The sequence below is a fragment of the Malassezia restricta genome, chromosome VIII, assembly GCF_003290485.1.
Source record: "Malassezia restricta chromosome VIII, complete sequence".
NCBI lineage: Eukaryota > Fungi > Basidiomycota > Malasseziomycetes > Malasseziales > Malasseziaceae > Malassezia > Malassezia restricta.
In genome coordinates, this window is record NC_040200.1 from 110,849 (window position 1) to 135,618 (window position 24,770).

The 24,770-nt window shown below is 55.0% G+C and overlaps 13 protein-coding genes across 13 annotated transcripts; 6 read left to right on the top strand and 7 right to left on the bottom strand.

Moving 5' to 3' along the window:
• Positions 1-147: 147 nt before the first annotated feature.
• MRET_4117 (aconitate hydratase) lies at positions 148-2,559 on the top strand (the record flags this gene model as incomplete). The annotated part of the gene is made up of 1 exon (XM_027630744.1): positions 148-2,559. The coding sequence occupies one exon, from the start codon at positions 148-150 to the stop codon at positions 2,557-2,559; it is 2,412 nt and encodes an 803-aa protein (XP_027486649.1).
• Positions 2,560-2,870: 311 nt separating this feature from the next.
• Positions 2,871-4,859, top strand: MRET_4118 (aconitase; the record flags this gene model as incomplete). The annotated part of the gene is made up of 1 exon (XM_027630745.1): positions 2,871-4,859. The coding sequence occupies one exon, from the start codon at positions 2,871-2,873 to the stop codon at positions 4,857-4,859; it is 1,989 nt and encodes a 662-aa protein (XP_027486498.1).
• An 84-nt stretch (positions 4,860-4,943) lies between these two features.
• Positions 4,944-5,540, bottom strand: MRET_4119 (Hsp90 binding co-chaperone (Sba1); the record flags this gene model as incomplete). Its single annotated transcript, XM_027630746.1, has 1 exon — positions 4,944-5,540. The coding sequence occupies one exon, from the start codon at positions 5,538-5,540 to the stop codon at positions 4,944-4,946; it is 597 nt and encodes a 198-aa protein (XP_027486659.1).
• A 205-nt stretch (positions 5,541-5,745) lies between these two features.
• Positions 5,746-6,741, top strand: MRET_4120 (nucleolar protein 15; the record flags this gene model as incomplete). The annotated part of the gene is made up of 1 exon (XM_027630747.1): positions 5,746-6,741. The coding sequence occupies one exon, from the start codon at positions 5,746-5,748 to the stop codon at positions 6,739-6,741; it is 996 nt and encodes a 331-aa protein (XP_027486614.1).
• A 43-nt stretch (positions 6,742-6,784) lies between these two features.
• On the bottom strand, positions 6,785-9,436 carry MRET_4121 (type II protein arginine methyltransferase; the record flags this gene model as incomplete). The annotated part of the gene is made up of 1 exon (XM_027630748.1): positions 6,785-9,436. The coding sequence occupies one exon, from the start codon at positions 9,434-9,436 to the stop codon at positions 6,785-6,787; it is 2,652 nt and encodes an 883-aa protein (XP_027486628.1).
• Positions 9,437-9,567: 131 nt separating this feature from the next.
• On the top strand, positions 9,568-10,484 carry MRET_4122 (uncharacterized protein; the record flags this gene model as incomplete). Its single annotated transcript, XM_027630749.1, has 3 exons — positions 9,568-9,579; positions 9,605-10,296; positions 10,322-10,484. The coding sequence occupies 3 exons, from the start codon at positions 9,568-9,570 to the stop codon at positions 10,482-10,484; spliced, it is 867 nt and encodes a 288-aa protein (XP_027486509.1).
• A 9-nt stretch (positions 10,485-10,493) lies between these two features.
• On the bottom strand, positions 10,494-11,066 carry MRET_4123 (N-alpha-acetyltransferase 50; the record flags this gene model as incomplete). The annotated part of the gene is made up of 1 exon (XM_027630750.1): positions 10,494-11,066. One exon carries the CDS (start codon positions 11,064-11,066, stop codon positions 10,494-10,496), a length of 573 nt encoding a protein of 190 aa, XP_027486626.1.
• A 138-nt stretch (positions 11,067-11,204) lies between these two features.
• Positions 11,205-12,566, top strand: MRET_4124 (actin-related protein 3; the record flags this gene model as incomplete). The annotated part of the gene is made up of 3 exons (XM_027630751.1): positions 11,205-11,230; positions 11,256-11,285; positions 11,312-12,566. 3 exons carry the CDS (start codon positions 11,205-11,207, stop codon positions 12,564-12,566), a joined length of 1,311 nt encoding a protein of 436 aa, XP_027486546.1.
• A 2-nt stretch (positions 12,567-12,568) lies between these two features.
• Positions 12,569-16,675, bottom strand: MRET_4125 (phosphoinositide-3-kinase, regulatory subunit 4; the record flags this gene model as incomplete). The annotated part of the gene is made up of 1 exon (XM_027630752.1): positions 12,569-16,675. One exon carries the CDS (start codon positions 16,673-16,675, stop codon positions 12,569-12,571), a length of 4,107 nt encoding a protein of 1,368 aa, XP_027486547.1.
• A 53-nt stretch (positions 16,676-16,728) lies between these two features.
• On the bottom strand, positions 16,729-17,481 carry MRET_4126 (nucleolar protein 16; the record flags this gene model as incomplete). The annotated part of the gene is made up of 4 exons (XM_027630753.1): positions 16,729-16,756; positions 16,785-16,953; positions 16,979-17,289; positions 17,318-17,481. The coding sequence occupies 4 exons, from the start codon at positions 17,479-17,481 to the stop codon at positions 16,729-16,731; spliced, it is 672 nt and encodes a 223-aa protein (XP_027486543.1).
• An 88-nt stretch (positions 17,482-17,569) lies between these two features.
• Positions 17,570-19,264, bottom strand: MRET_4127 (retrotransposon; the record flags this gene model as incomplete). The annotated part of the gene is made up of 1 exon (XM_027630754.1): positions 17,570-19,264. The coding sequence occupies one exon, from the start codon at positions 19,262-19,264 to the stop codon at positions 17,570-17,572; it is 1,695 nt and encodes a 564-aa protein (XP_027486544.1).
• Positions 19,265-19,369: 105 nt separating this feature from the next.
• Positions 19,370-20,188, top strand: MRET_4128 (FAD synthetase; the record flags this gene model as incomplete). The annotated part of the gene is made up of 1 exon (XM_027630755.1): positions 19,370-20,188. One exon carries the CDS (start codon positions 19,370-19,372, stop codon positions 20,186-20,188), a length of 819 nt encoding a protein of 272 aa, XP_027486632.1.
• Positions 20,189-20,221: 33 nt separating this feature from the next.
• Positions 20,222-24,451, bottom strand: MRET_4129 (5'-3' exoribonuclease 1; the record flags this gene model as incomplete). Its single annotated transcript, XM_027630756.1, has 1 exon — positions 20,222-24,451. The coding sequence occupies one exon, from the start codon at positions 24,449-24,451 to the stop codon at positions 20,222-20,224; it is 4,230 nt and encodes a 1,409-aa protein (XP_027486633.1).
• Positions 24,452-24,770: the final 319 nt, after the last annotated feature.

Consider the following 24,770-nt stretch of genomic DNA (forward strand, 5'->3'; position numbering starts at 1 on the left):
TCATTTACATTGGTTGAATAATCTATAATCGACGCATTATGATTAGACAAATGGCGACTGCAGACTCTGGCCAGAGGTCGAACAACCCAAACGTCGGCCGCCCTTAAAAGCTTGGCCAGAGTTTCACTAGTCATCTCCTTGTCAACCATGATGCTATCTACCCGTGCGATGCGCTCGCCCGCACTTCGCGCGGTGGCTTTCCGTGCTCACCGCGCGGCTGCCACTCGTGGAGTTGTTACAGTTGCTGAAGATGCTCCCCCTTTGAATGAAGAGGAGCTTAAGCGCAAGGTTGAACTCAGTATCATTGAAAAAGGCAAGGGTTACTACCTTCCTTACGAGAAGATCGAGAACAACCTCAAGATTGTTCGTGACCGCTTGAAGCGTCCCATGACCATGTCTGAAAAGATCGTATATGGTCACCTTGACCAGCCTGAAACGCAGGACATTGAACGTGGTGTTTCATACTTGCGTCTCCGTCCTGATCGTGTTGCCTGCCAAGACGCTACTGCACAGATGGCTTTGCTTCAGTTTATGTCTGCCGGCCTCCCTAAGGTTGCTGTGCCCACGACGGTCCACTGTGACCACCTCATCGCTGCTGACGTTGGTGGCTCACAGGACCTTGCTAACGCGCTTGACCTGAACAAGGAGGTCTACGATTTCCTTGCTAGCTGCAGTGCCAAGTACGGTATTGGCTTCTGGAAGCCTGGTTCGGGTATCATTCATCAGATTATCATTGAGAACTACGCCTTCCCTGGTGGTCTCATGATCGGTACGGACTCGCACACTCCTAACGCTGGTGGTCTAAACATGATTGCTTGCGGTGTCGGCGGTGCTGACGCTGTCGATGTGATGGCTGACATTCCTTGGGAGCTGAAGTGTCCTAAGGTAATTGGTGTTGAGCTCAAGGGTAAGCTGTCGGGTTGGACTGCGCCTAAGGACGTTATCCTTAAGGTTGCCGGAGAGCTCACTGTTAAGGGTGGTACTGGTGCAATTGTTGAGTACAAGGGCCCTGGTGTTTCCTCGCTTTCTGCCACCGGTATGGGTACCATTTGTAACATGGGTGCTGAAATTGGTGCTACGACATCGATCTTCCCATTCAACGCCCGTCAAGCCAAGTACCTTGAGGCTACGGGCCGTGCAGACATTGCTAAGGCTGCTTCGCAGTTCAGTCGCAACCTTCTGCCCGACCGTGACGCTGAGTATGACACTCACATCGAGATTGACCTCGACAAGCTTGAGCCCCACATCAACGGTCCATTCACGCCTGACCTTGCCACGCCTCTTTCGCAGTTTAAGGATGCGGTGATTAAGAACGACTGGCCCGAGGAACTTCGTGTTGCCCTGATCGGTTCTTGCACGAACTCTTCGTATGAAGACATGTCGCGTTCTGCCTCGATCGCCAAGCAAGCTAGTGATCACGGTCTCAAGGTCAAATCGGGCTTCACTGTGACGCCTGGATCAGAGCAAATCCGTGCCACTATTCAGCGTGATGGTCAGATGGAAATCCTTAACAAGGTTGGTGGTATGGTGCTCGCCAACGCTTGTGGTCCTTGCATTGGTCAGTGGAACCGTCACGACGTGAAGAAAGGTGAAAAGAACTCTATTATCACGTCGTACAACCGCAACTTCAGTGGCCGTAACGATGCGAACTTTGCTACCCATGCCTTTGTGGCCTCTCCTGACCTTGTGACGGCTATGGCATTTGCTGGAAGTCTCACGTTCAACCCGATGACTGACTCGCTTAAAGGAGCTGACGGCAAGGAGTTCAAGTTCGAAGCCCCTACTGGTGATGAGCTTCCTTCTCGTGGCTACGACCCTGGCGAGAACACGTTCCAGTCTCCTCCTCCTGACGGCTCAGGTGTCGAGGTGATTATCCGCCCTGACTCCGAGCGTCTCCATGTCCTTGAGCCTTTCAAGAAGTTCGAAGACAAGGACCCCAAGGATCTTCCGATCCTTATCAAGGTTAAGGGCAAGTGCACGACGGACCACATCTCAGCCGGTGGTCCTTGGTTGCGCTACCGTGGTCACCTCCCTAACATCTCAAACAACTGTCTGATTGGTGCCACTAACAGTGCTAATGGTGAGACGAACAAAGTTCAGAACTACTACACTGGTGAATGGGGATCTGTCCCTAGCACGGCTGTCTACTACCGTGACAACGGTCACCCTTGGGTTGTGATTGGTGACGACAACTACGGTGAGGGCTCGTCTCGTGAGCACGCTGCTTTGGAGCCTCGTTTCCTTGGTGGTATGGCCATTATTACCAAGTCTTTCGCTCGTATCCACGAGACCAACTGTAAGAAGCAGGGTCTTCTGCCTATGACGTTCCAGAAGTCGAGCGACTACGACCTCGTTCGCCCTGATGATCTTATTGACCTTGAGGGTGTCACGACAATCGCACCTGGCAGCATCGTCACGCTCGTTTGCAAGCACCGTGATGGTTCGCAAGACCGTATCCCACTTGTTCACTCGTTCAACGAGAACCAGATTGAGTGGTTCAAGGCTGGTAGCGCTCTCAACTTGATGTCTGCCAACGCCGCCGCCAAGCGTGGTGAATAAACGATGTTGTAATCAAATAGAATGAGTGGCTCATGGTGACATAGTCTGCACTGTTGTTCGATTCAATAAGGTTGAGTGGGCTCGATAGTGGGCGCAGGGCAATTTTAGGCGTCGGCTTACCTGGGGGGAAACGCGGAGTTATTTAAATCCACTTCCACTAAGCGCATTGGCCTCCCCATGTCTCTGGGAATTGATCATCGGTGCGTCAAATCCAACTAACACTTAGCTTTACTTTGAAGGAGCTGTGGCTTCGATATTTTGAACATGATCGCGATGGGGCTTTTTCTCGAGTACTAACAGATGCAGATATCATGACTTATCCTCAAGATATTTTAAATTCACCAAGTTGTTTGGATCATAACTTTCGCATCCCTTTGATAAATTCAGATACACAAGATATACACTCAGGATCCTTATCACTCAACGGATTGCCACGTTCCCCATCTCCCCCCATTAATTATAAAGCGCTTCGTTATGTTGTTAACAAACACTTGCCCAAGGAATCATGGCCCTATGATGATCAGGATGACGCGGTCTATTCAGTATCGTATGACCCCGATGCAGACTTGTTGGAATCAGATATACCAAAAATATACCGAAAATTTTATGGTTCGAAGGATACACAACATGGCTTGGATGCTCCAATCTATGCATCACCTTTAGAGCACGAGCGATCCACGTTCCGCTCAGCATTCGAAACGGCACTCAAGCCCACCTCTTTCAGAAATGAGATTTCACACAAAGGCCCATACAAAAATGATTTAGGGTCTCCTTTGCGTGTTGACCTGGCTTTAAGCGACATGGCAATAACTCACAATGATCCCAATAACCTGGCGTCTTATGCATCAGAAAGTTTTGTGCTAGGAAGTGATTCCACTCTTGGGAACAACGAACCAGACTTTCCGTTACTCAATTCATCATCTTTAGCTCACGCATCCATGCCTCTTGGCACAGCTGTCCAAGCTGAATCCAGTCATGATACCCCTCAGAACGTTAAAATGGACGATTATGCTCGCGAAATCACCTATATTCCAGAGTCCATTGCATTTTCAGAATCGTCACATCCAAATGACAGGACTCATCGCAGAGGTCTTACTTTGGACAATGATCTTGTATTCAGAAGAGTATCATTAAGCCCTCCTGTATCGGGCCCTTCTCTGTTGCAATTGTCTCTTCAACACGCGGACAGTTCTAAAGAAGATATGGAGTTTGCCAAATATATTCGAATTGGACGAAATGACCATGATCATGGTTTTCGTGTCTTGTTGTATTATCCGGGTCAAGTGGATCCCCAGACGAAAGCTTTGGTCAGCCCGATTCAGGTATGGGTCCAACCAGAATCAACCATGGAAGAACTTATTGGGTATGGTGTTTATTCGTTCGTGAGGAAATTTGGACGGGTTCCTATGCACCCCAAGGAAGACAAGGCAGAAGCCTTGATTAGTCCTCGCTCATGGATGTTGCGCATGGTCGAGAATGGCATAATTGACGATGACTTTCCTGTTATTGATTATGGATTAATTGTTGGTCATTTTGGCGAGCACGAATTTGCTCTGTGTCCTGTAACAAGTGGATCAAAGCAATCGGATACACTCGAATCGACATACAGTATCGAAAATGTCACCCACGCACCCGAATTTTCGAATACAAAACCTCGCGCATTTATGATGTTACATATCATGGTTGTACCAATGGCGAATAGCCAGATCCAAGTGCAAATCTCGCCTGATGCTACTATTAGCAATGTGCTTGAACAAGTGTGTCATGATTGCAATTTGGGACCTATGGATTTGTATGCATTGCTGTGTCAAAAAACAGCTGAAATCTTATCTCCAAATGAAGTGGCATCAAAGCTCGAGTGTACAAGCCATAATCTGGTACTTGTCGAACGAACGTCTCTTGGGAAGGCTTTTGTCCCCGCGCGTGACAGCCATGCACAAGCAGTGTTGGAAGAACCCAAGTACAAGACAGCCATGGATATGATATCCAGTTATAAAGCCTACTCGGTCAGTCGACGTCACCATATTGTTATGGGTCGACACGAACGTGTCATTTCATTGGACGGTGAATGGCTACACATCATCCGACCTGCTGAGAAACGAGTGTCGCATGCTAAAACTACTTCCTATCTTTTAACCTCGATTATACAATGCGAATTGAACCCACGCCTGCCGCATGTGTTTCGGCTTGTGGCACATCGTGTGCACACGCAGGATACAAAGCGCTATGAGTTTGAAGCGGAAGACGCTGTCCGCGCGCAAGAAATTGTAAATGAAATTAACCAGCAGCGCCGACAATAGATGTTTATACCCTTCTTTAATACATGCTACAAAAAGTATCTCTGGTCAAGATCTTCGTGGCTGGGTGACTTTTTAACGCGTAAGTTAGGCGGCCTCTTCAGTCTTGGCACTAGCACCATCAGCTTCAGCAGCTGGTGGCTGTGCCTCGTCTTCATCATCGTCATCTTCAGCATCATCGTCCATGCCACCGAAGTCCATGCCGCCAGCGCCCCCACCCATCTGCGACATGAGGGCGTTCATATCCATGCCACCAGGGAAAGGCATGTCGCCAGCCTCATTGGCCTCATCCTGTTCATCTTCATCGACCCACTTGTCAAAGTCCGTTTTCACGTTATGCAGGCGAACCTTTTCCTTTGTCAAGCGGGGCCAATATTCTTCTTGCTTCTTCTCCTTGCGAAGCACGAGGTACAGGCACTTGGAGGTGAGGTGTTGCTTCGATTCAGCTGGCAAAATGTTCTCGAAAAAGTCGATATTGAACGTGTACTTGTGACCCTCGATACCTTTGGATGCATCACCCTGGACGGTGGACTCGAACTTAAGGCTAGTTGATGTCAGATCACATTTTGTGGCGTCGGCCGTCATGTTAGGAACGTTGATTGTGAGCATGATGATATTCTTCTCATCTTCTGTGGCGGAGCTGCGCTGAGCCCACAGAACTTCGGGGACGGCTGCACTAGACATGTTTGAGGTAGAGATTCTCAGTATAGGGTGAGAGTGTTAATAAATGGCCAGATCGCTCGCTTCAAGTAATGGATCCCCGCGCCGAGCATCGAAAGCGGTAGAACATCCTGGACCCCCTCCTTCGGCGCGCCACGCGGTGACCACGTGGTCAACTCAATTTTTTGTCGGAGCGTGGCCAAATCGCTTGTCACCAGGTTCACTGATCATGGCTGAGCGCCCTGATACGAGATTGAAAGCCAAGACAAAGAAAGCGTCAACAGACATTGCCAAGGGAAAGCCTGTAAAAAAGGTGGTGAAGCAACCAGTCAAGCAGGTGAAAAAACAGAAGGCTTCGACCAACACCGAGAAGCCTGCCATCGCCAAAAAAAGCAAGTCAGTGCGCATCCACGAGGTGCCGAATGTCGTACAGTTTCCGTCGGACAAATCGGCCTCTTCCTTGAGTGTTCCACGTAAGGCAAAAGCTACAACTGTGGTGGATGCAGATGAGGATGACGAAAATGAGATGCTTAGTGGTTTCCCCGGTGACCCTGAGCACGAGGACGAGGACGACGAAGAAGAGGACGACGAAGGAGAGGAAGACGATGAAGAAGACGAAGAAGAGGACGACGACCTTTTTTCCAAGCATGCTATCCCAACACTTGATGAGGTTGTCAAGCTACCTAGCAGTCGCGACGATGCTAGCGTTCGCAAGCGCCTAGAAAAGGCCAAAAGCAAGAAGCGGCTCGCGCCTAATGACGAGGAGCCAGAAGAAACGGGCGTTGTTTACGTCGGAAGACTTCCTCATGGCTTCTTTGAAGATCAGCTGCGTGCATACTTCTCTCAATTTGGCGACATTAAGCGACTGCGTCTGTCTCGGAACAAGAACACAGGTCGCTCCAAGCACTATGGCTTTATGGAATTTGAGTCGCCTGACGTGGCAGAGATCGTGGTCGACACCATGAACAATTATTTACTGGATGGTCATCTGTTGCAGCTGGCTATGATTCCATCTCAAGAAGTGGATCCCAACCTATGGATTGGTGCCAACCGCAAGTTCCGTAGGGTGCCAATGGACCGTGTCGAACGCAAGCGACGTTCAAAGTCGCGTTCTGCCGAGGAGCGTGCAGAAGTGAATCGCAAGCTCTTGCAGCGTCAAAAGAAGCGCCGTGCTGCGCTGGCGCGTGCAGGTATCAAGTACGATTTTCCAGGATACCAATTTTGATAGTGGATGTAGCCGTACGAGATAGTGTTTCCACCTTCATCATTTAGGTAGAAATGATGGATTTTGACCCACAGGCCCCAGGGTTCATTAGGTCTGTCTGGCCCACCTTTATACGCCGCCCGGCTGCATTTGGTGCAACTGAAACGCCATTTGTATTGGGAACGTGAACTGACGAGGAGGCATCTGCCGAAGTGTTATCCATAACGGGGCTCATGACCCCAGTAGATGGCATCATAGGTGTATGCGGAGCATTAGTGAAGGGCGGCAAGCTGTCCGAGTGGTTTGACTCATCTTGGAACATGTGCAATGCATGTCCTTGTGGAGACAGCGCTGTGGTACTAGATTGTCCATGGATCGTGTCGAGAAGCATGAACGCTTCGGCGCTCCATTCGTACCACACATGCTTATTGTCTGTGAGACGCCACATGTGCACATCGAGCTCAGAGTTAGCCGGTACATACAGCGGTGTGCGGAAGGGGAAAAAAATAGGGAACCAACTCAGCATGTCCCGACTGGCTCGAGTTGGATCAGGAAAGATGCTCAACATGACATTACCGAATAAATGCGCTTCAAAGAATCCCGCCAAGCCATGACACACTCCAGCCTGAGGAATGTAAAAGGTATTCAACGATGAACGAGCATTGTGGTTGTTGGTAAGTGGCAAACCGTGAACATCACAAGCCAAACCGCTCTCATCCATGGACATGTGTTCAAACCGCCAGCACGCTTGGACCCGCGGGTACTGCGAAGCGCTGTCAAGACCAGAGAGCAAGTTCATTCGTTTGAAAAGCACGACAGATGGTGCATCAAATTGCACCGTATCTTGGGCCATGCCCATACCCTGTCCTGCTTGTGCTGATGATGTCTGTGACATACCAGTTTTGATGGCAGAATGCAAAGCTGGCGTTGTAACCGGTGCAATGTAGGGCATGTAAGAGGTAGGGATGGAGATGCCGTTCGGTTTAAGAAACCGCATCGCTCCATCTAAGCATTCAGGGGCAAGCTCATTATCACCAAAGCTGCCTAGAAGTTCACTTACCACCACATCGGCTCGGTCCGCTACATTCGGTGGCACTGGCATGGCACGCATATCGCCCAGTAAAATGCGAACACGATCAGAACCCCATTCTCTTAGCTGTCGGTCTTGAAGTGCAATCAAGGCGCCAGGGTTCTTTTCTAGAGCCGTAATGTGCACGACACGCGATGCACGTTCAGCAGCATTCAAGCAACGGGGCACCAATGCACCGTGCCCAGCTCCCACGATCCAAACCTGTAAACGAGTGCCTGGCGACCCATGCTGAGCAAATGCCTGGAACATCGCCTCTTCGTACAAATTATATTTTACCGTGTCTGCTTCAAATACGTCGTACGTTCCAGCAGCAAGTTGATCCGACATGGGTTGCAGCGGTGCTTGAAGACAATCGCCAAATGTGGAAGCGAGGTGCTCAAGTTTTGTAGGTGGCTGCATGGTTTTGATCAGATGTCGAATATACTGGATATAGGCAATGGGACCACCACGTACGTGTTGTATTGGTGGATTTGTGATGTCACTCAGAATAATGTGGGGTGTATGAGGAATCAGACTCCGAACCAGCGTTTGGGCTGATTTGGAGAGGACAGGGTAACCCTTAGCATTCGCTAGAAACGATGAGGACGGGAGCAAAATATGCGATACAGGCTCATGAATCCATCGCATCATGGACGAAGTTGGAGGAAGAGGCATGGACAAGTCGAGTGCAATGTGCAATTGTGAGTGGTATCCACACAAGTCTTGTAAGCGTTCCCATGTCTCCCATGCCCAATTGTCTTTGGTCCGAAGATATGCGGCTGCTGGCATGGCAGCTGCGCCATTAGGCCCTTTGCTTGTAGCTTGATGCATGAGCATTGATGTGAGAATGTACGTCGAACTGACAGGCAGGCGTACAGCAACTTTCATCGATGCATGCACAAGCGGAGGCTGATCTGCCATGCCTTCAAGGCATGAACGGACGATACGCGCATAGTCGGCCAAAAATGGTCGCCGCTCAGGGTCGCTACTGGGTGCGGGAAGAATTATTTGCGTAACTCCGACGTAAGAGGCATACGCAAGTTCCTGGCGCAAAGCGAGTTCCGAGTCGAAACGCACACCTTCGTCCAAGGAATCGAGTTCCAGCCACTGACTAATTATGGCAGTGACATAAGGTGTCTCGCGGGCATGGAGGATATTCAGCTCTGGACGCAAAAAATGAGGTTGTGCACGCCATGTCTCCGCCTCGAGTTGAATGCGCGCATCCATATCTCCAGGTAGCGAGGAAAAGTTAGCTCGACTCGTGCTTCGTGGAAGTCCAGGAGTGTCAGAGTCTGGACGCAGGCACAAATGCTCCCAACGTTCATGCCAACGAGCGTTGGCTAGTTCGATGGCAATACCATCATAGCCGTCAGCAAGTGCCCAGTGACGACACTTTTCGACGTTTGTCATGTTCTTTTCATCCTCCGGAGAATTGGGTACCTGCAAGCCGATCGAAGCGGGATTGGGCACAGCCAGTGTATTCAATGCATTCGCATGCGCAGCTTCATGCAAAGGGTGTAAACTTGACTGCAATGTCGACAAGTCCGAGCCTTGCACTGGCACATGCCATGCACCGGAAGACACAAATAAAGACACGGGCACATGGGGCCAAGTGCGTGGTGCGCTTTGTGCGCCCGTCGATGCCATAGCCACGCGTCGCGATCGGTTGGGAGAGAAACAGCCGAGCGTCTGCTGCCATGGCCTTGCAGACAGGCTGACCTAAGCTAATCCTCCACGCAGATTGCTCGGCGCACCACCCTGGGGTAGGAGGACGACATATGGGAAGCAGTGTAAGTGCGCGTCGCTGACCCCGAGTTTGAGGAACTGAAGCGTGCTGCTCTAGAGCAGAGTCAAAAGCAGCGTTCACAGCTGGACAAGGCACTTGAGGAGCGTGCGCGCAAGAAACGCGACGATGAACGTGTACAATCTGAGCGCGCAAATCAGCGTGCAGAATGGATGGCGCGCGAGCGCCTGCGCCGGGAAAAGCAGCGTGCACTAGACCAGGAACGTATTGAGATGCAGAAAGATGCGCAAAAGCGCCGGGAAGCGGCCGCTCGCGCAGCAGAGAAAGCTGCTATAGAAAAAGCCGTGGGACGCACGGCAAAACGTGCACCCGCCCTCGACAAGGCCAGGTCCGTGGCAGTGCAACATCGCTCGCAAGTTCGGCGTCCGAGAGAAACAGTAACGGCACTAACACGAGAAGAGAAGCGCATGAAGCGGATGGCCAAAGATATGGGCGTACCATTCAGGCCCCAAAAAGTACGCGTTCGATCGGACGCATCAGAGGCTGCCCCTAGCCAAGTACATACCCTGGCACCTCGTCGTCAGAATGCTCGTGAAGAGTTTATCGCACAAGAGAGACGACGAAAGGAATTAAGGCATCAACAACGAGAAGAAGAAGACGAGGAAGAAGACGAGGATAGCGACGAGGACGATGTCGAACCGGGCCCCTCTCATGCATCCATTCGAGATCAGATTTGGCAGCTCTTTGGACGCAACCGTCAAGCGTATGTACGAATAACTAACACCTAGGTATATGGCTCGTGATATTGACAGTGACGATGATATGGAGGCCGGAGCGGATGCCGTGCTTCGAGAGGAACTGCGGAGCTCGGCCTTTGGCCGTCGTGAGGATGAGCGAGAGGAACAGCATCTTTTGGAAGAGAAACGGCGTAAACAGAATGCCTTACATTGACATAATACCTTAGTTGGCCCGTTTCTCAAATACCCATGCACTCGCAGGGTCGGCGTGTGTGTAGTACGCAGGAATCGTTTCGGTCAGGGTGAAGCCGAGTTGTTCATAAAATGCACGGGCTCCTTGGTTGCTGGTTTGCACATGCAGGTATACACACTCGACGGAACGACCTGCGAAAAGGGATCCTGGCGTCGCGGCAGCAAGGATGTATTTGATCAAGGCCGTGGCGAGGCCCAGGCGCCTGTACGGCCCCAACACACCAATGGTCATGACATACACCTTACACTTCGTAGCGTCAGATCCATCTTCCAGGCGGCAACAAATGGCGCCGACAGGTATGTCGTTGAACAAGGCGATCTGAAAGAGGGCATTGGTATCGTCTTTGAGGGCCCCGTCGTACATCTCTTCATTGACCGTAGCTGGAAAGAGCGCTGCGTTGATACGCCGAACCTGATTCACATTATTCGGTGTCACGGCCGTGACGCACACGTTGGAGCGAGTGGCGATGTGCGAACGCACAGGTGCATTCGTCGATGGCACTGTGCGCGGGAAGTACGCCGTGGCAGGCAGTTTCCACGACATGACGGACCACAGCCAGAAGGCGCCGCGCGTGGATGAAAAAGGGGGGTGGTACACATTAGTCACGGTATGATAAGCAGTCTGGACATTGACAACGCCCCGTGCGCCTTCGCCCGGTTATACCGACCCACCCTTGCCACGATGTCGCGGTCCAACGTGATTGTGCTGTACGTATATTCTAACTAATAATAGTGATAATGGTACAGGATATACGAAAATGGGGTATGTTGTTAGCACACTGACACCAGCTTTGCCGGCAATTCAGAGCCGTCTTTTGTGTTCCCCACAGCGATTGCTACTGCGTCGTCGAGTGCCGGGGGCCAATCTAGCATCGGTGGACGCCCCTCCGTTCCATCAAAGCCTAGTGGTATGAGTACCTCGTCGCTTGTATCGAAGCGTGGGATCGATGATCTAGACTTTTTTATTGGTGACGAGGCGTATGCGAATGCCAAAACGTACCAGGTGCACCAGCCGATCCGTCATGGAGTGGTGGAAAATTGGGACTTGATGGAGCGCTTTTGGGAGCAGAGTATTTTCAAGTACCTGCGTGCGGAGCCGGAAGAAAACTACTTTATGTTGACTGAGCCACCGCTCAACCCGCCTGAAAATCGTGAGGCTACGGCCGAGATCATGTTTGAATCGTTCAATATCAAAGGGCTGTACATTGCCGTGCAGGCTGTGCTTGCTCTGGCAGCTAGCTGGACGAGCAACAAGGTGACAGATCGCACACTCACCGGTACAGTGATCGACAGTGGTGATGGCGTTACGCACGTCATCCCCGTGGCAGAAGGCTACGTCATTGGCAGTGCGATTAAGCATATTCCGCTGGCTGGTCGCGACATTACATACTTTGTGCAACAGCTCTTGCGTGAGCGTGGTGAGTCAGCCAACATCCCCGCAGAGGATGGCCGGCGCGTGGCCGAGAAAATCAAGGAGGACTACTCGTACGTGTGCCAGGACATTGTGCGTGAATTCCGCCGCTACGACGAGGACCCGTACAAGTACTTTGAGCGCTATCAGGGCGAAAATACTGTCACGGGCCGTCCCTATACGGTGGAGGTGGGCTATGAGCGCTTCTTGGCGCCTGAAATCTTCTTCAACCCAGAGATGGTGTCGTCCGACTTTCTCACACCGCTGCCCGAGGTCGTGGATACGGTGATCCAGCAGAGCCCGATTGATGTCCGCCGTGGTCTCTACAAAAACATTGTCTTGTCGGGTGGCTCCACCATGTTCCAGCACTTTGGCCAGCGCCTCAAAAAGGACTTGAGTTCTATTGTGAGTGAGCGCCTTGCTGCGTCCGAGGCAGCCAGTGGCAACTTGGCGCGCAGCTCGGGTCTCGATGTGAACGTGATCTCACATCGTATGCAGCGCTATGCCGTCTGGTACGGTGGGTCGTTGCTAGGCTCTCTGCCTGATTTCTACTCGTTCTGCTACAATAAACATGACTATGAGGAGCACGGGCCCAGTATCGTGCGCAAGTTTAGCGTATTTGGTGGTGTATAGCTTTACTCCCATACACACAGGACGCCAGAGCGATCGCCTGCGACAACACATCGGTACGGCGCTTCGATCACCGCAAGTGCCGTGATGGTATCTTGATGCGAGGTCAGCGTGCCCATCGCGTCCTTGACCTGCTGGTGAATGTGCAACGGCGAGCGCTTCGGGGGTGCTTCGATACACTGAAACGTATGTATGTACCGATGATGCGTCATGGTAAACTCGCCATGGATCTGGGACCCGAACGCTGTGCAGGTGTCGGCCCGTCCCAAGTCCCAGAACCGCACGACACGGTCACTGCCGCCCGTGACGATCCATCCACGCGGACTCTCTGCCGGCGAGCTCATATATCCATCTGCACCCACACACAAAGCATACGAACCATCCCAACACGTGTCACTTGGCGCCTCGTCGGCACATGACTCGAGCGTGATGTTCGGGACATGCTCGCCAAACTCTCGCGAGTAGAAAGTCTCGAGAACGGCGCCTGTGCCGAGATCTAGCGATACGACGGCAGACGTGGCTACCGTCAAGACATGCGGGCGAGTGGGGTGCAATGCACACGCACGTATGCGAGCGTGGTTGCTGGTCCGCCACGTCTGGAGACGTACATGGAAGCGAGTATCCCATAAGGCAACGTACCCATTCGAGGTGCCCACACACACCCAATGCCGCTGTGGATCCAAGGCCAGGGCCTCGATCGAGCCGTGCGCCGCAGGATGGCTCAGCGTGTTGATCTCGCGCATGTGCCGTACGTCCCAAAATACCATGCGTCCACGGCTCGTGCCAAGCAGCACGACGGGGTCCGTGCCACCCGACCACTGCGCCATGCATCGCACATGGTCACCGGTCCAAGTGTGCCTGCCCAATATGTACGGCTTGGCGTACCGCGGTAAGGATGCGCCTAGGGACACATTCAAGCCCCAAACGTGAATCGCACCGTCCATCGAGGCGCTCATGATGCAGTGAGTGCCACTCAGTACCAACACGCACGTCACGGGGGCCGTGTGCGTGGCGTACGTGAGCCGCGAGCGCGAGTTGACATTCTTTTCCAGACGCGCCGTGTCCCATACTCGGACGGTCTTGTCCATCGATGCACTGACGAAGAAGAGATGGTCGTGTGATACACACACGGACGTAATAGCGCCCTGATGCTCGCCAAAGCTGGCGATCAACGCACCTTGCGGGCGCTGATTGCTCGACGAGTCAAGACGCCGTGGCTTCGTGGGGGGATGCACCGCAGGGATGCTGGCAAGCTGATGATACACCGCACGGAGGTGCGCGTGAATGAAGGGATCCACCCCTTCGTACGTATGCATGGGCGATTGGGGCGCCGGTGGCTCCGGGAGGCGCTCAGCGCGCGCTCGCTCAGCCTGTGCATGCACCAGCGTCGTGGACGTCTGTGCGGTCGCACTGGGCATACCCAAAAATGGCAACTTGAACGAGCGCGTAGACAGCGTATCAGACGAACGCCGTGCGGATCGCAGCGAATCGGACAAAGGCACCGCGGCAGGTGCCTGGCTAGGCGCCTCGGATGGCACGGGCCGGAGCTGTACGGGCGCGAGGGTCTGTAGGCGGCGCTCGGCCGTCCGCAGCGAGAACGGAGATGGAGCTAGATCGGTCGTGTGTGCCGTGAAGAACACGGTACGTTGCGGCACGCCGTCGAGAGACGCATCTGGGCCCCTGCCACGCGTCCTGGGAGCGGACCGCCTGCGGCTCTCTACGTACCACCAGAGGGCCGCGAGATGAGGCGCTGTGCCGGCAGGCATCGGGGGAAGCTGGGCTGCCCAGTCGGGGTCGACGGTCGGTGGCTTCGCAGGTGGGTAGACGAGTTCGTCGATCGCTTCTTGTGCAGGTTTGGCAGGGTCTGTGCGAGGCGCCGGCACGTCACTGGCTATGCATGCCTCCAGGGCAGACGGGGGTATAGGTGGCACGACGTGCTCGCGAAGTGTCGCGCTGGAAAGGCGGGCCACATCGCAGGCGAGGCGAGGGCGGAGAAGGGCATACAAGCGAAGCCAGCGATCAGCATCACGCACTGTGTCGGCGGCACGTACCAGGGCGTCTATGCTTGCCTCACGGACCCACGCATTGGGATGGCACAATAGACTGGCGACGTACAACGCAAGTTCCCACAGCACGACAGGGCGCCATACCTCGATCAGCATTCCAAACGCATGCAACGCGCATGCCTGGACATGCGCGTCCTCGTCGCCGAAAGCCTGGATCATCAGCGGGTGCAGGTATGTGTCGACATCCACGAGAGGGGCCATCGGCACGACGGCCTCGAACAGCGACATGCGCAGCTGCGAATCGTCCTCGTTGAGATAGGTGAGCATGTGCGGCAGTAGATCTGACTCGATACGCTCCGTGCCAAGCAGGGCCCATGGCGCGTGAGCCAGGAGCTCGCGGCGTACGCTGGACGAGGTATCGACGGCCAAAGCACCGAGATACTCACCCAGGCACGCGCGAAGGGCGGCGAGATCGGTATCGAGCGAAGGCGAGGCATGCCACAATCGAAAGGCTTGCCGAGCGAGCCGGGCCAGGCAGGAGGCAGCCATGCAGCGAACATGCACAGATTCATCGCGCACGAGTGGTGCCAGCCACGGCCATACGCACTCCTGCAGGACGTGCTCATTCGCGTGAGTGAGGTGAGTCAAGCATTCGAAAAGAGCTGCGACGCCGTGCAGTGCCATGGCGCGGACATGAGGATGAGCGTGGGACAAGAGGGCCACAAGGTACGGCAGGACGCGATCGAGACGCGTTTCGTCGCTGAGCCAGGCCCAGGACATGTGCACGATGAGGGCGAGCGCATGGCATACAGAGGACGGCCGTATCGCATGCCGGATGTGAGCTAGTACGACATTGAGCACTAAGAGCGCCTCCGAGTCCGGCGCGGGCGCGTGTCGTCGAGCATGGCATGGGATCGACACGCCAGGTATCGACACATTCAGGCACACATCGTCGCCGCCCACGGGCTCCACGTCGCCTATGAAGCCCAAGAGGGTCGGCCAGTCCTGGTACAGCTTTTCCATGCGGTCGTCAGGCTCAAGAGACGGGAGAGGCGGCCTTTTTTCATGCAGCACACTCGACGGGCGCTGCAAGTCCACCAAGTACAGATGCAGGCACGCTGAGAACGAGTCGGGGAACACGTGTGTGTCCGCCAACAGCTGCTCCAAGGTCGGACGCTCCAGCGGGCGCAGCTCGAGCATGCGCGCGATCATGTCTCTGGCACCCGTGTGCGGTATCTCGTCGAGCTTGGGTCGAATGTCATAGTCGCCTGTGCGGTAGCGATACATTTGACTCAAGGAAAACAGCGGCGATCCATCGCGCCACAGCTCGGCAAGGACACAGCCAAGTGAGAACACATCCATGGCCTCCGTAATGCGCCCATGAGGACGCCCGAGCCCGAGCATCTCGTGGTACGGCTCCAACGTCAGCACATCCGACACATTTTCCACCTCGGTGCCCGAAGTCCTCTTGACGGACGCACTCGACGGCACCTCCGTCACCGACTCATAAAAGCGTTCAGGGGCAATGTGGCACACTCGTCGGGCTGACGAATCGAAGAACAGCGAAAAATCGGTCGGATCGTCGAGGGGCAAGTACGTCGGCTTGAACAGCGATGCAAAATCAGTGACGTAGACGCATAGCGACGAGGTCACCAGCACATTCTCGCATTTCAGATCGCCATGCGCTACTTTGCGTTCATGCGTGGCATGCAGGGCATACACGAGCTGGTACGTGATCCACAATTTTTCCATATCCGTCAGAAAGGGCCGCGTACTCACGCGGTCGTACAGGCTGTAGGCAAGCCACGGGCGGATAAGGTAGCCGGCTACCTCTGTCTCGATCACTTCTTGCATCGCCAGAACATTGGGCACATTCTCCAGCGCGTCACGCTCTAGCTGGAGGCGTCGCAGGAGGCCTCGTAGACGCATGCCCGCGTCGGGCTTGAGAAACGTTTTGACGACCAGCAAGCCGTGCTCATGCCTCACGCGCGTAGCGCGCAGGAAGCGCGAGGATCCAAGACTGCCTTCATACTGCAGTGATGGATCTTGTAGCAGCTCGGCAGCGCCGGCAATCCGGTGGCTCGTGCCGCTCACAGTATTGCCCATCCACGACGCGTGGCGGCCCACGGCAAGTGGAGACCATCTATTCATACACGGAACTATGTCGCCAGACCGGCTTTTTTGAGACTGTTGTGTCAGTGGCGCTGCCACGTACGCTCTGCGAATCTCGCCTGGTGTCTTTTGCCACACGTTTCGTCGTAGGTCTTGCGCCATGGAGTCGACGTCCGAGCCATGCGCTTTCACGAGATCGACAAGCCAGGCATGTTCACCCGCCGACGCAAAGCGCTCGACCGGCTGGTGCTCAGCGGCGATTTTTTCCAGCGCTGGAGTGAGTAGGAAAGGACATACCCTGCACAGTGTCTGTATCGCGGCCCTCGTTCAGGCGTGGCGGCAAAAGTGACGCGGCCTGGTCGACGGGCTCTTCTTCGTCAGCATTGAGCTGCTTGCCCCACGGTGTCGTCTCGACATGGTCCTCTTCGCTGTACTCGATCAAATCCACGATCTGGCCGCTCTCGTCACGAATCACGCGCGCCATGCCTTTGCGTGGTCGATCGGTGGAGGAAGATGGCTCAGCAGGTGCCACTTGGGCATACGGGTCATTCCGATCGAGACCGCCCGATTGAGATGCCAGCGTCGGCACCAGTCCTAGTTTGGCATAACTGCGATGTAAGTGGTGCTGTCACGTACTTTTGGCGCACGGTCAACTTGGGATCCCAATTTTCACGCAGCACTTCAGGGCCCATGACGGTGGGCGCACGTTTCAGTCGGCGCTGCTGCGATCGCTTCGCGCTCTTGGTCGCACCGGACCACTTGCCTGAACGCGCCTTGCGTCGTTGCCGTGGATTCGCCATCGTGGCTGCCAACAGACAGCCATGGCTGTCCACGGCGGCACAAAAAAGTGGGGTCACGTGGTAGGACTACGACGCGCATCTACCCAACTCAGGCGCCGTAAATGGACGCACGGATCGCCTGGATCCGGTCGAGGATGGGATGACGAGGAGCACCCTCGTCGTGACGGTGGTCGCTGCTACGCCCAAAAGATCGTGGAAGAGATTCGCGTAGCGGATCGTGCTCTTCGTCCAGCACCGAATCCTGTACGTCTTCTTGCTGCTTTTCTTGCTCCAGAGAGGCGCGCACTTGGCGTTGCATGTCGTAGTAAGCCTGCGTAGAGGCGTCGTCGTCTTCCTCATTTTGATAGTACGGCTGTTCATAATACCATTGTTCGCAGTCTGTACTGGTGACAGATACATTGGCTGGTAGCTCTTCTGGCGCAAGTTTTGAGGGTATCGGCATGAGCTTGGGCGGGTCTTCTGGCTGATGAGCCTTGAGAACGTCTGACGCACTCACAAACGCTGGTGTATGGATCGATGGAAGAGCGAGTTCTTGGTTACGCTTCCGACGTTTACGATGCCCGACGGTGGTGCGCTCCAACATGCGTTGCGCGATACTTTCCAGCGGTGATGTTTCCGGCGTAGATGACGTTATATCGAGAGATCCACCGCCAGGAGGAAGATGCGGAACAGCGTCGACGCGCACATCTGTCGCGGGTCGTGGGCACGACATACTGCCCTGATGGTCGAGAGCGAACTGAGTATTCCGCGCGGCCTTCCGACGCTCGCGGCGCTTTTGGTTTTTGTGTCGCGTACGGTCCTTTCCTTGACCAGGAGGCACCCAAACGCTAGGAATAGACGAAGAGTATACACTCGGTTCTGAGTCGCCTTGCTCGTCGTCGCCTCCGTCGTCCTCGTCTTTTCTCTCTTCTTCCTCTTGGCTCTCCTCGCTCTCCTCCTCGTTATCCTCTACTTCACTCTCCCCGTCGTCTTCTTCTTCACTCTCCTCTTCTTCGTCTTCTTCTTCACTCTCTTCATCCCCACCCTCCTCTTCTTCACTCTCCTCTTCTTCACTCTCTTCATCCCCACCCTCCTCTTCTTCACTCTCCTCTTCTTCGTCCTCACTTTCCTCACTCTCCTCTTCCTCTCTCTCTCCTTCGTTTTCCTCCTCATCGTTCTCCTGATTCTCGTCTTCGTCCTTGGCTCGCACCACTTCCTCTAGCTCATCGTGATCATCCACAACATCATCATAGTCAACTTCGTCGATGACTTCATTCTCGTCCATCACATCGTCATAGTCGACCTCATCCTCATAATCCAGCTCATCCGGCTCTTCATCAAGTTCAGCTTGCTCAAGGTCCTGTGAAATATCATGCACAAAACGCGATGCTTCTGGCTTCTTGCGCTTCACACCCAGCGTCTTTCTTGGCTGTACCCCGCATTCAGAGCACATTAAGAGCGAAATTTTGTGAGCTTCGGCCATGATTTGGCGCTCGGCGTCAGGATGCACGACCATATCGGTATTTTCACTAGGAGCTTCACATACTTTGCGACGTTTTATCATCGAAACGGTGACGAGACCGTCATCTTGGAGAACGTCGCCCACATAGTCCCACACTTCAAAGTCAAGGACAGAGAGGCACAAAGCGGTCGCCGTCACTGGAGCGTCGTAGCGCGTTTGCAGTATGCGAGCTATGCGTTCACGCACAACATCTATATCGTCTGCACGATCGATGACGACCCAGAACTGCGCAGGTGGGAGCGGGTGTGCCGAGCGGACACGAACACGCACAGGGCCTGCCATGATGATCGTACCTAGCGGAACGACGCGTCGTCATCACACCTCCACATCGGCCGAGGGGCTCGAGGAGCATCGAAGTTCTGGTCCCTCGTGTTTTTGGGAACAGCCATGGCAGACGAGCGCCTGCGCGCCTGGGTGAGCTCCATTGACGCGACGTACGAGCTCGTCGAGAATCCTGAGGTGCGTAAGACGTGTCCGGATCTGGCAAGCAAGGTGGAGCGGGCTTTGTGGGCGTGTGAGTCGGCATGGCATGACTACGGTGTCGATGGCTGTGCGTTCAGTTTCAATGGCGGCAAGGACTGTACAGTGTTGGCGCATATTCTTGCTGCATCACTGCGCCGCCTCCAAAAAAAGCAGGGAACGTTGGATTTGGTGCCGATTCGCACGTTATATGTGGCGTGTGATGATCCGTTTCCTGAGGTCGAAGCCTTTATTGGCTATGCGGCGACGAGGTATCACATGCAGTTGCGGACAGAACACGGGCCGATGAAGCAGGCCTTAGATTCGTATATGAAGAGCACCGATGGGAAAGGCGTGCGTGCGATGTTTATTGGCGTGCGTCACGATGATCCGCACGGCTCCAAGGCCCGCGTTCGTGTGCCATGCGATCCGACATGGCCCCAGATCATGCGTGTGCACCCGATTCTCGAGTGGGATTACCGCGATGTTTGGGCCTTTCTGCGATGCCCATTGCTGCGAAGCAGAGAGGAGCACGTTCCTGCTTGTGTTGCTGGACAAGAGGCAGGGGTACCCTACTGTGTCCTGTATGACCAAGGCTACACATCGCTGGGCGATCGGTACCACACCACCCCGAATCCCCAGCTGCATGACATGTCCAAGAACCGATTTCAGCCCGCCTATCTCCTACAGGACGGAAGTAAGGAGCGCTGTGGGCGCCTGTCACATAGTACCAAGCCTACAACGTGATGCTCTTTGGCTTTGCAGGGCGCGCATCAGAACCTAGTTCTTGGGCGGGCTCGGCTGCTTGGGTCCGTGCTTCGGTGGGCCTGCCTTTTTGGATCCTTGTCTCGCTGGGCCGGTCTTTTTGGGTCCAGACTGCTTCGAGGGCCCTGTCTTGGAGGGTCCTGGCTGCTTTTTCGGCGCGCCTGTCTTGGGGGGCCCAGACTGTTTCAGAGGGCCTGTCTTGTCGGGTCCTGCCTGCTTCTTCGGCGGGCCGGACGAGGGGGCGCCTCTCGGCTTCCACGCGTTCGGCGGCGGACGCTGGTGGGCGAGCGGCTGCAGCGAGAGAGCTTTGAGATGCTGTGCCGTGGCGTCAACAGGTCCCTGTTGGGGCGTGGCAGCGGATCGGGGGCGCTCCTTCTGTGCCTTGGGCGCGGCTGGCTGGTAAAACAGCGTGCCCTTGATATCTTGGGAAGCGGGCTGTTCGCGTACCTTGAGCGTACGCTGCAACGGCGACAAGTGGGCTTCTTTGACCGACTCTTCGCCCCAGCGCGTGGCGATCTGCGGCGTGCTCAGGTTGAGCACAGATGACGTGCTGACGGTAGCGCCGCGATGATTCGAGCAGGCGTCGCCCAGCGTAGTGCCAGCCAGGAACGGCGCGTCAAACACCACATCGATGCATTTGTTGGCGCCGAGGCCAATGACCGTGCCTTTGGCCGCCAGCGGAAGCGGGCCAAAGTCGAACACGTTGATCACGCGATCTCCCATGTCGAACGTCTGCTCCGGCACGCGGTAGCGAGCCTGCTCTGGCTTGAGAAGGGCACCGCGCGGCAGGCCGCGAAGGATCTGGCGCTTGACGGCCAGGCCATGTTGCGCTCGCTTCTGTGCCATGATGGACGTGGCTGATTCCAGCAGAGAAATGACGGACCGCTCCAGGCGGTCTACGTAGAGCGGCACGATATCCATGTCACGCAGACCGTTCTCGTGGATCCACGTGCGCAAATCCTTGATCCGCTGCGCCGTGTTCTGCTCGAAAATGTCCTCGGATGAATAAAATTCACCTGATGCGAGGCGCTTCGACAGTCCACGGCGCAGCTCGGGGAACTTGGTAAGCACGTCCTGCATCAAACGCACGGCACGCTCGCTGTACTCCCAGCCTTGGGAAGTGCGACGCGAATAGCCCAGCACCTTGCGGCCCTTGGCCTCGAACTTGAGGTTCAGGCCAATGTTCATGCGCTGGTTGCCGTGATAAACCGCCACGCCACTCGCCAGCTTCGCGAGCACCAACGAGGATACGCGCAGCTGAGCCGTCACTTCCTGCGTCGTGAAGTACTTGACCTGCGCACGCTGCTGCACAATCTTGCGGAGGATAGCATGTTCCTTGGCCATGTCGTGGAAAAACGCCATCTCGACGGTAATTTGGTCGCCGGCCGTGCCAATCACCCGCGCTGGGCACCCAAAACCGGGTACGCCGAGGAAAAAGACCTTGGTGCCCTCCGGGTACTCTTCCGACACGGTCATCGGTGGGCGTTCCATGAAGCGCGCGTCGGGATGACGCACCTGGCTCACCAGCAGCTGCAGAGGGTGCACCACCTCGCTCTGTGACGAGGGCTCGTATTGCTTGATAATAGATCCATCGTAGCCATGGCTCAGGCCTTTGAACGGACGCACGTGGAGAAGCACATCGATGCGGTCGAGGGCCATGCCATGGCGCTTCAAGTACTGCTCCTTCAAGGCTCTCTGCTGTCTCTCGAACGACTGCGAGCCATACGGGGACTCGGTGCATTGCGTGACGACATCCATGTCTTTCCAGTGCGCGCGGTACTCGCGGTGCGAGTCACTGACGCCCACCACGAGACCTTCAAACAGGTACGGCCAATGAATAAATGTCGTTTGACCAATCAAGTCCTTGGCATACGCTGCGACATCCTGCGTCATGCCGGGGTTGTTCATGTGAAGGATCATGGACAGGTCTCGGGACGGCTGGCTGTGGACCTCGACGCCCGTCTTTTCCAGCTTGTGGGTGAAAGGCAGCGTCTTGAGGCTGGGGAAACCAGGCATGGCATTGAGACCAAGGCTCACGCCTTTGGGCAGTGTCTTGATAAACCTTCGGCCAGACATGGACGGTAGCGTGTACGTTTCGATCCTAGTGTGGGTATCGAGCAAATCGGGCAAAAAGCCAGGTAGGCTCGATGGCATCGTATGGCGGTAGGATGCATCGTACCAGAATCGATGCGGATGGCCGTGACTATTGCGCTCCCGTTCCTCGTTCGTCAGCCCGCCCTGACGACGCTCGAGTGCCTGCGTAAGGCGGTCCTGATCAATGAACGGGATTTTGACGACGGCCTCCCAGCTGTTCTTCTTGCCGTTCAAGTCACTTTCGTACGTCGCTGGGTAAAAGTCTAGGATGGGCGACGTGGGATCCGTCATGAGTGGCTGGAAGGCTGCCGGAATTAACTGCTTGCTGAGTGGCGGCAGCACACCCATCAACTGCTCAAAGGGCAAGAAAGGTCGGCCCTGGTCGAACGAGAACGTAAAGTCGCCAATGTGTGTGAGGTCGGAAATGTGTGGTGCGTAGTGGTAGTGATAGTACCAGCCCCAAGACGCGATGCCGTCGTAGTAGTAGTGCAGAACCCATTGCATGCCTTCGATGTAGTTGTACACGATATCATGCAGCTGCTCCGGGTCCTTGCTGTCGATGCTCATCTTGCTGTGGTAGTACACAGCCTTTTCGTCGCGGTACATGCGCTCGACTTGCCTCGTCGGCCCATCGGACGAGCCTTCCATGTCCAATGCATCTTCCTGTGGATCGTGCGATGCTAGGGCCTCGATAAACGCCGCGATCTTTGAGAGCATCCACTTCTTCGTTTGTTCACGCGTTGCGCCATTATGGCTTTGGTTCAGGCGTAAGGCCTGGGCCCTGCCAGATGGGAAGCCAAAGAGCGAGTGCAACGTGTCGTCTTCTGGATCGTAGGCCATGGTCTCAAACTCCAATTGAAGCTTGGTGGCCATGATTTGGAGTATATCTGTTTCATCCGCGGCAGGGATAGCGGAGAACTTGATGTGGTGGCTAGCGCCCCCTGGGTTGTCCAAGAACGACGTGATGAGATCCACGACGCGGCGCACCGCCTCGGCCTGCCGTGGCGTCAATTCGATACGTTTTTCGAGCTGCATGGACTCCTGGGCCCGTCGCGACTTGTCCATGGCTGCCTTGACCTTGGGCAGATGCGCGCCGACAAAGTTGGAATGGTCTACACTGGCCAGCTCTTTGATCAGAAGCTCTAATCGCCTAGGTTGTAGTCGGCCCTGCTGATTGATGTAGCCACCGGCGCGCGGCAATACGCGCTCGTATACGCGGAACAGGAGCTCAATCGCACCCTCATTGATATGCAAGCCGGGCAAGTGCGGTAAAAAGTCATTGCCGACAAAAAGGTGCAGTAGGATGTAGTCGTCGATGATTTTCTCGAGATCAAATGAGAAGGGCAGTGTCTTGCGCAAATGCGAAAACTCGAGCTCCAAGTACTCGCGAAGGAGGGAGAGGTGCAGCAAATAAAAGGTCTGGGACTCGAGTCCGATGGACTTTTTCGCGCGACGTGGGCCAAAGACGACCTCTTCTCGCAGCAGCGCAAAGTGGGGGTCGTGGCTTAGCAGGCCCAGCATGATCAGGTCTGCATCCAGACCATACAGACAGTGGCGCGTGTTGGGGTTGTAGCCAGGCTGTGCCTTGATTGTGCGGATGAATTCCATGATTTTGTGCTCGCCCTCACCAGGCGTTTCGTGACCGGACAAAATGACTTGCACATCGCGCCAGTCGGAGTCCTCATTCACCTTTTTCGCGATAAAGTATTCGAGCTGTATCGAGAGCTTGCGCATAAATACAGTTCCCGGAGTAATACAGTTGGAATCAAACGGCGGTGATGCGGGAATGTCCTCACCGCGACTGATGGCCTTCTGTAGGCCTTCCTTGGCTTCCTGGGCGGTGCGGAAGCGACGCGATCGCTGCTGGTTCATCTTGGCCCGGGGTGCTACACCGTCAATCGCCAGGAAAAACACCTTTCTTGGGCGAATTTTGGAGAAGAGATGCTCAATGTATGCGAAGATGCCTAGGAAGATCTCTTCTTCGGCAATACGAAACGTCGCTTCGCCGTCATTCGGATGCGAGCAGTTATGGATGATGCCATTCATGTCCAGGTACAAATTATCAAATTCTGGTATACGGTTCTCTTCCACCAGCTGCATGATGAGCGGGTACCGCTCTGAGAGCCATCGGAAATATTTTGGCACGCCCATCGTGCGTTCAAGGAGAGAAGCTGTGGGCGGTAGGCCACCGGCACATATAGGTCACGTGGCACCACACCTTGGCCCCCCTCGCTCCCTCGCGTGGGAGGGGCGCGCTGCTTCGTGGTGTCAGATCGACTTGGGCGTGTGAATGCGGCGCTTTTGACGTGGGCGTGCCGTATCGAAGAGCCGCGAGCGTGCGTGGTGGCGATATCGACAGAGGCGGCCTGCGGCGGATCATATGCGTGGGCACAGTCGGTCGCACAGCTTGCCTGCTGAAGACGACCTGTGCGTGTCGTGCGTTGCCCACGCACCTGGAGAAGCAGGCGTG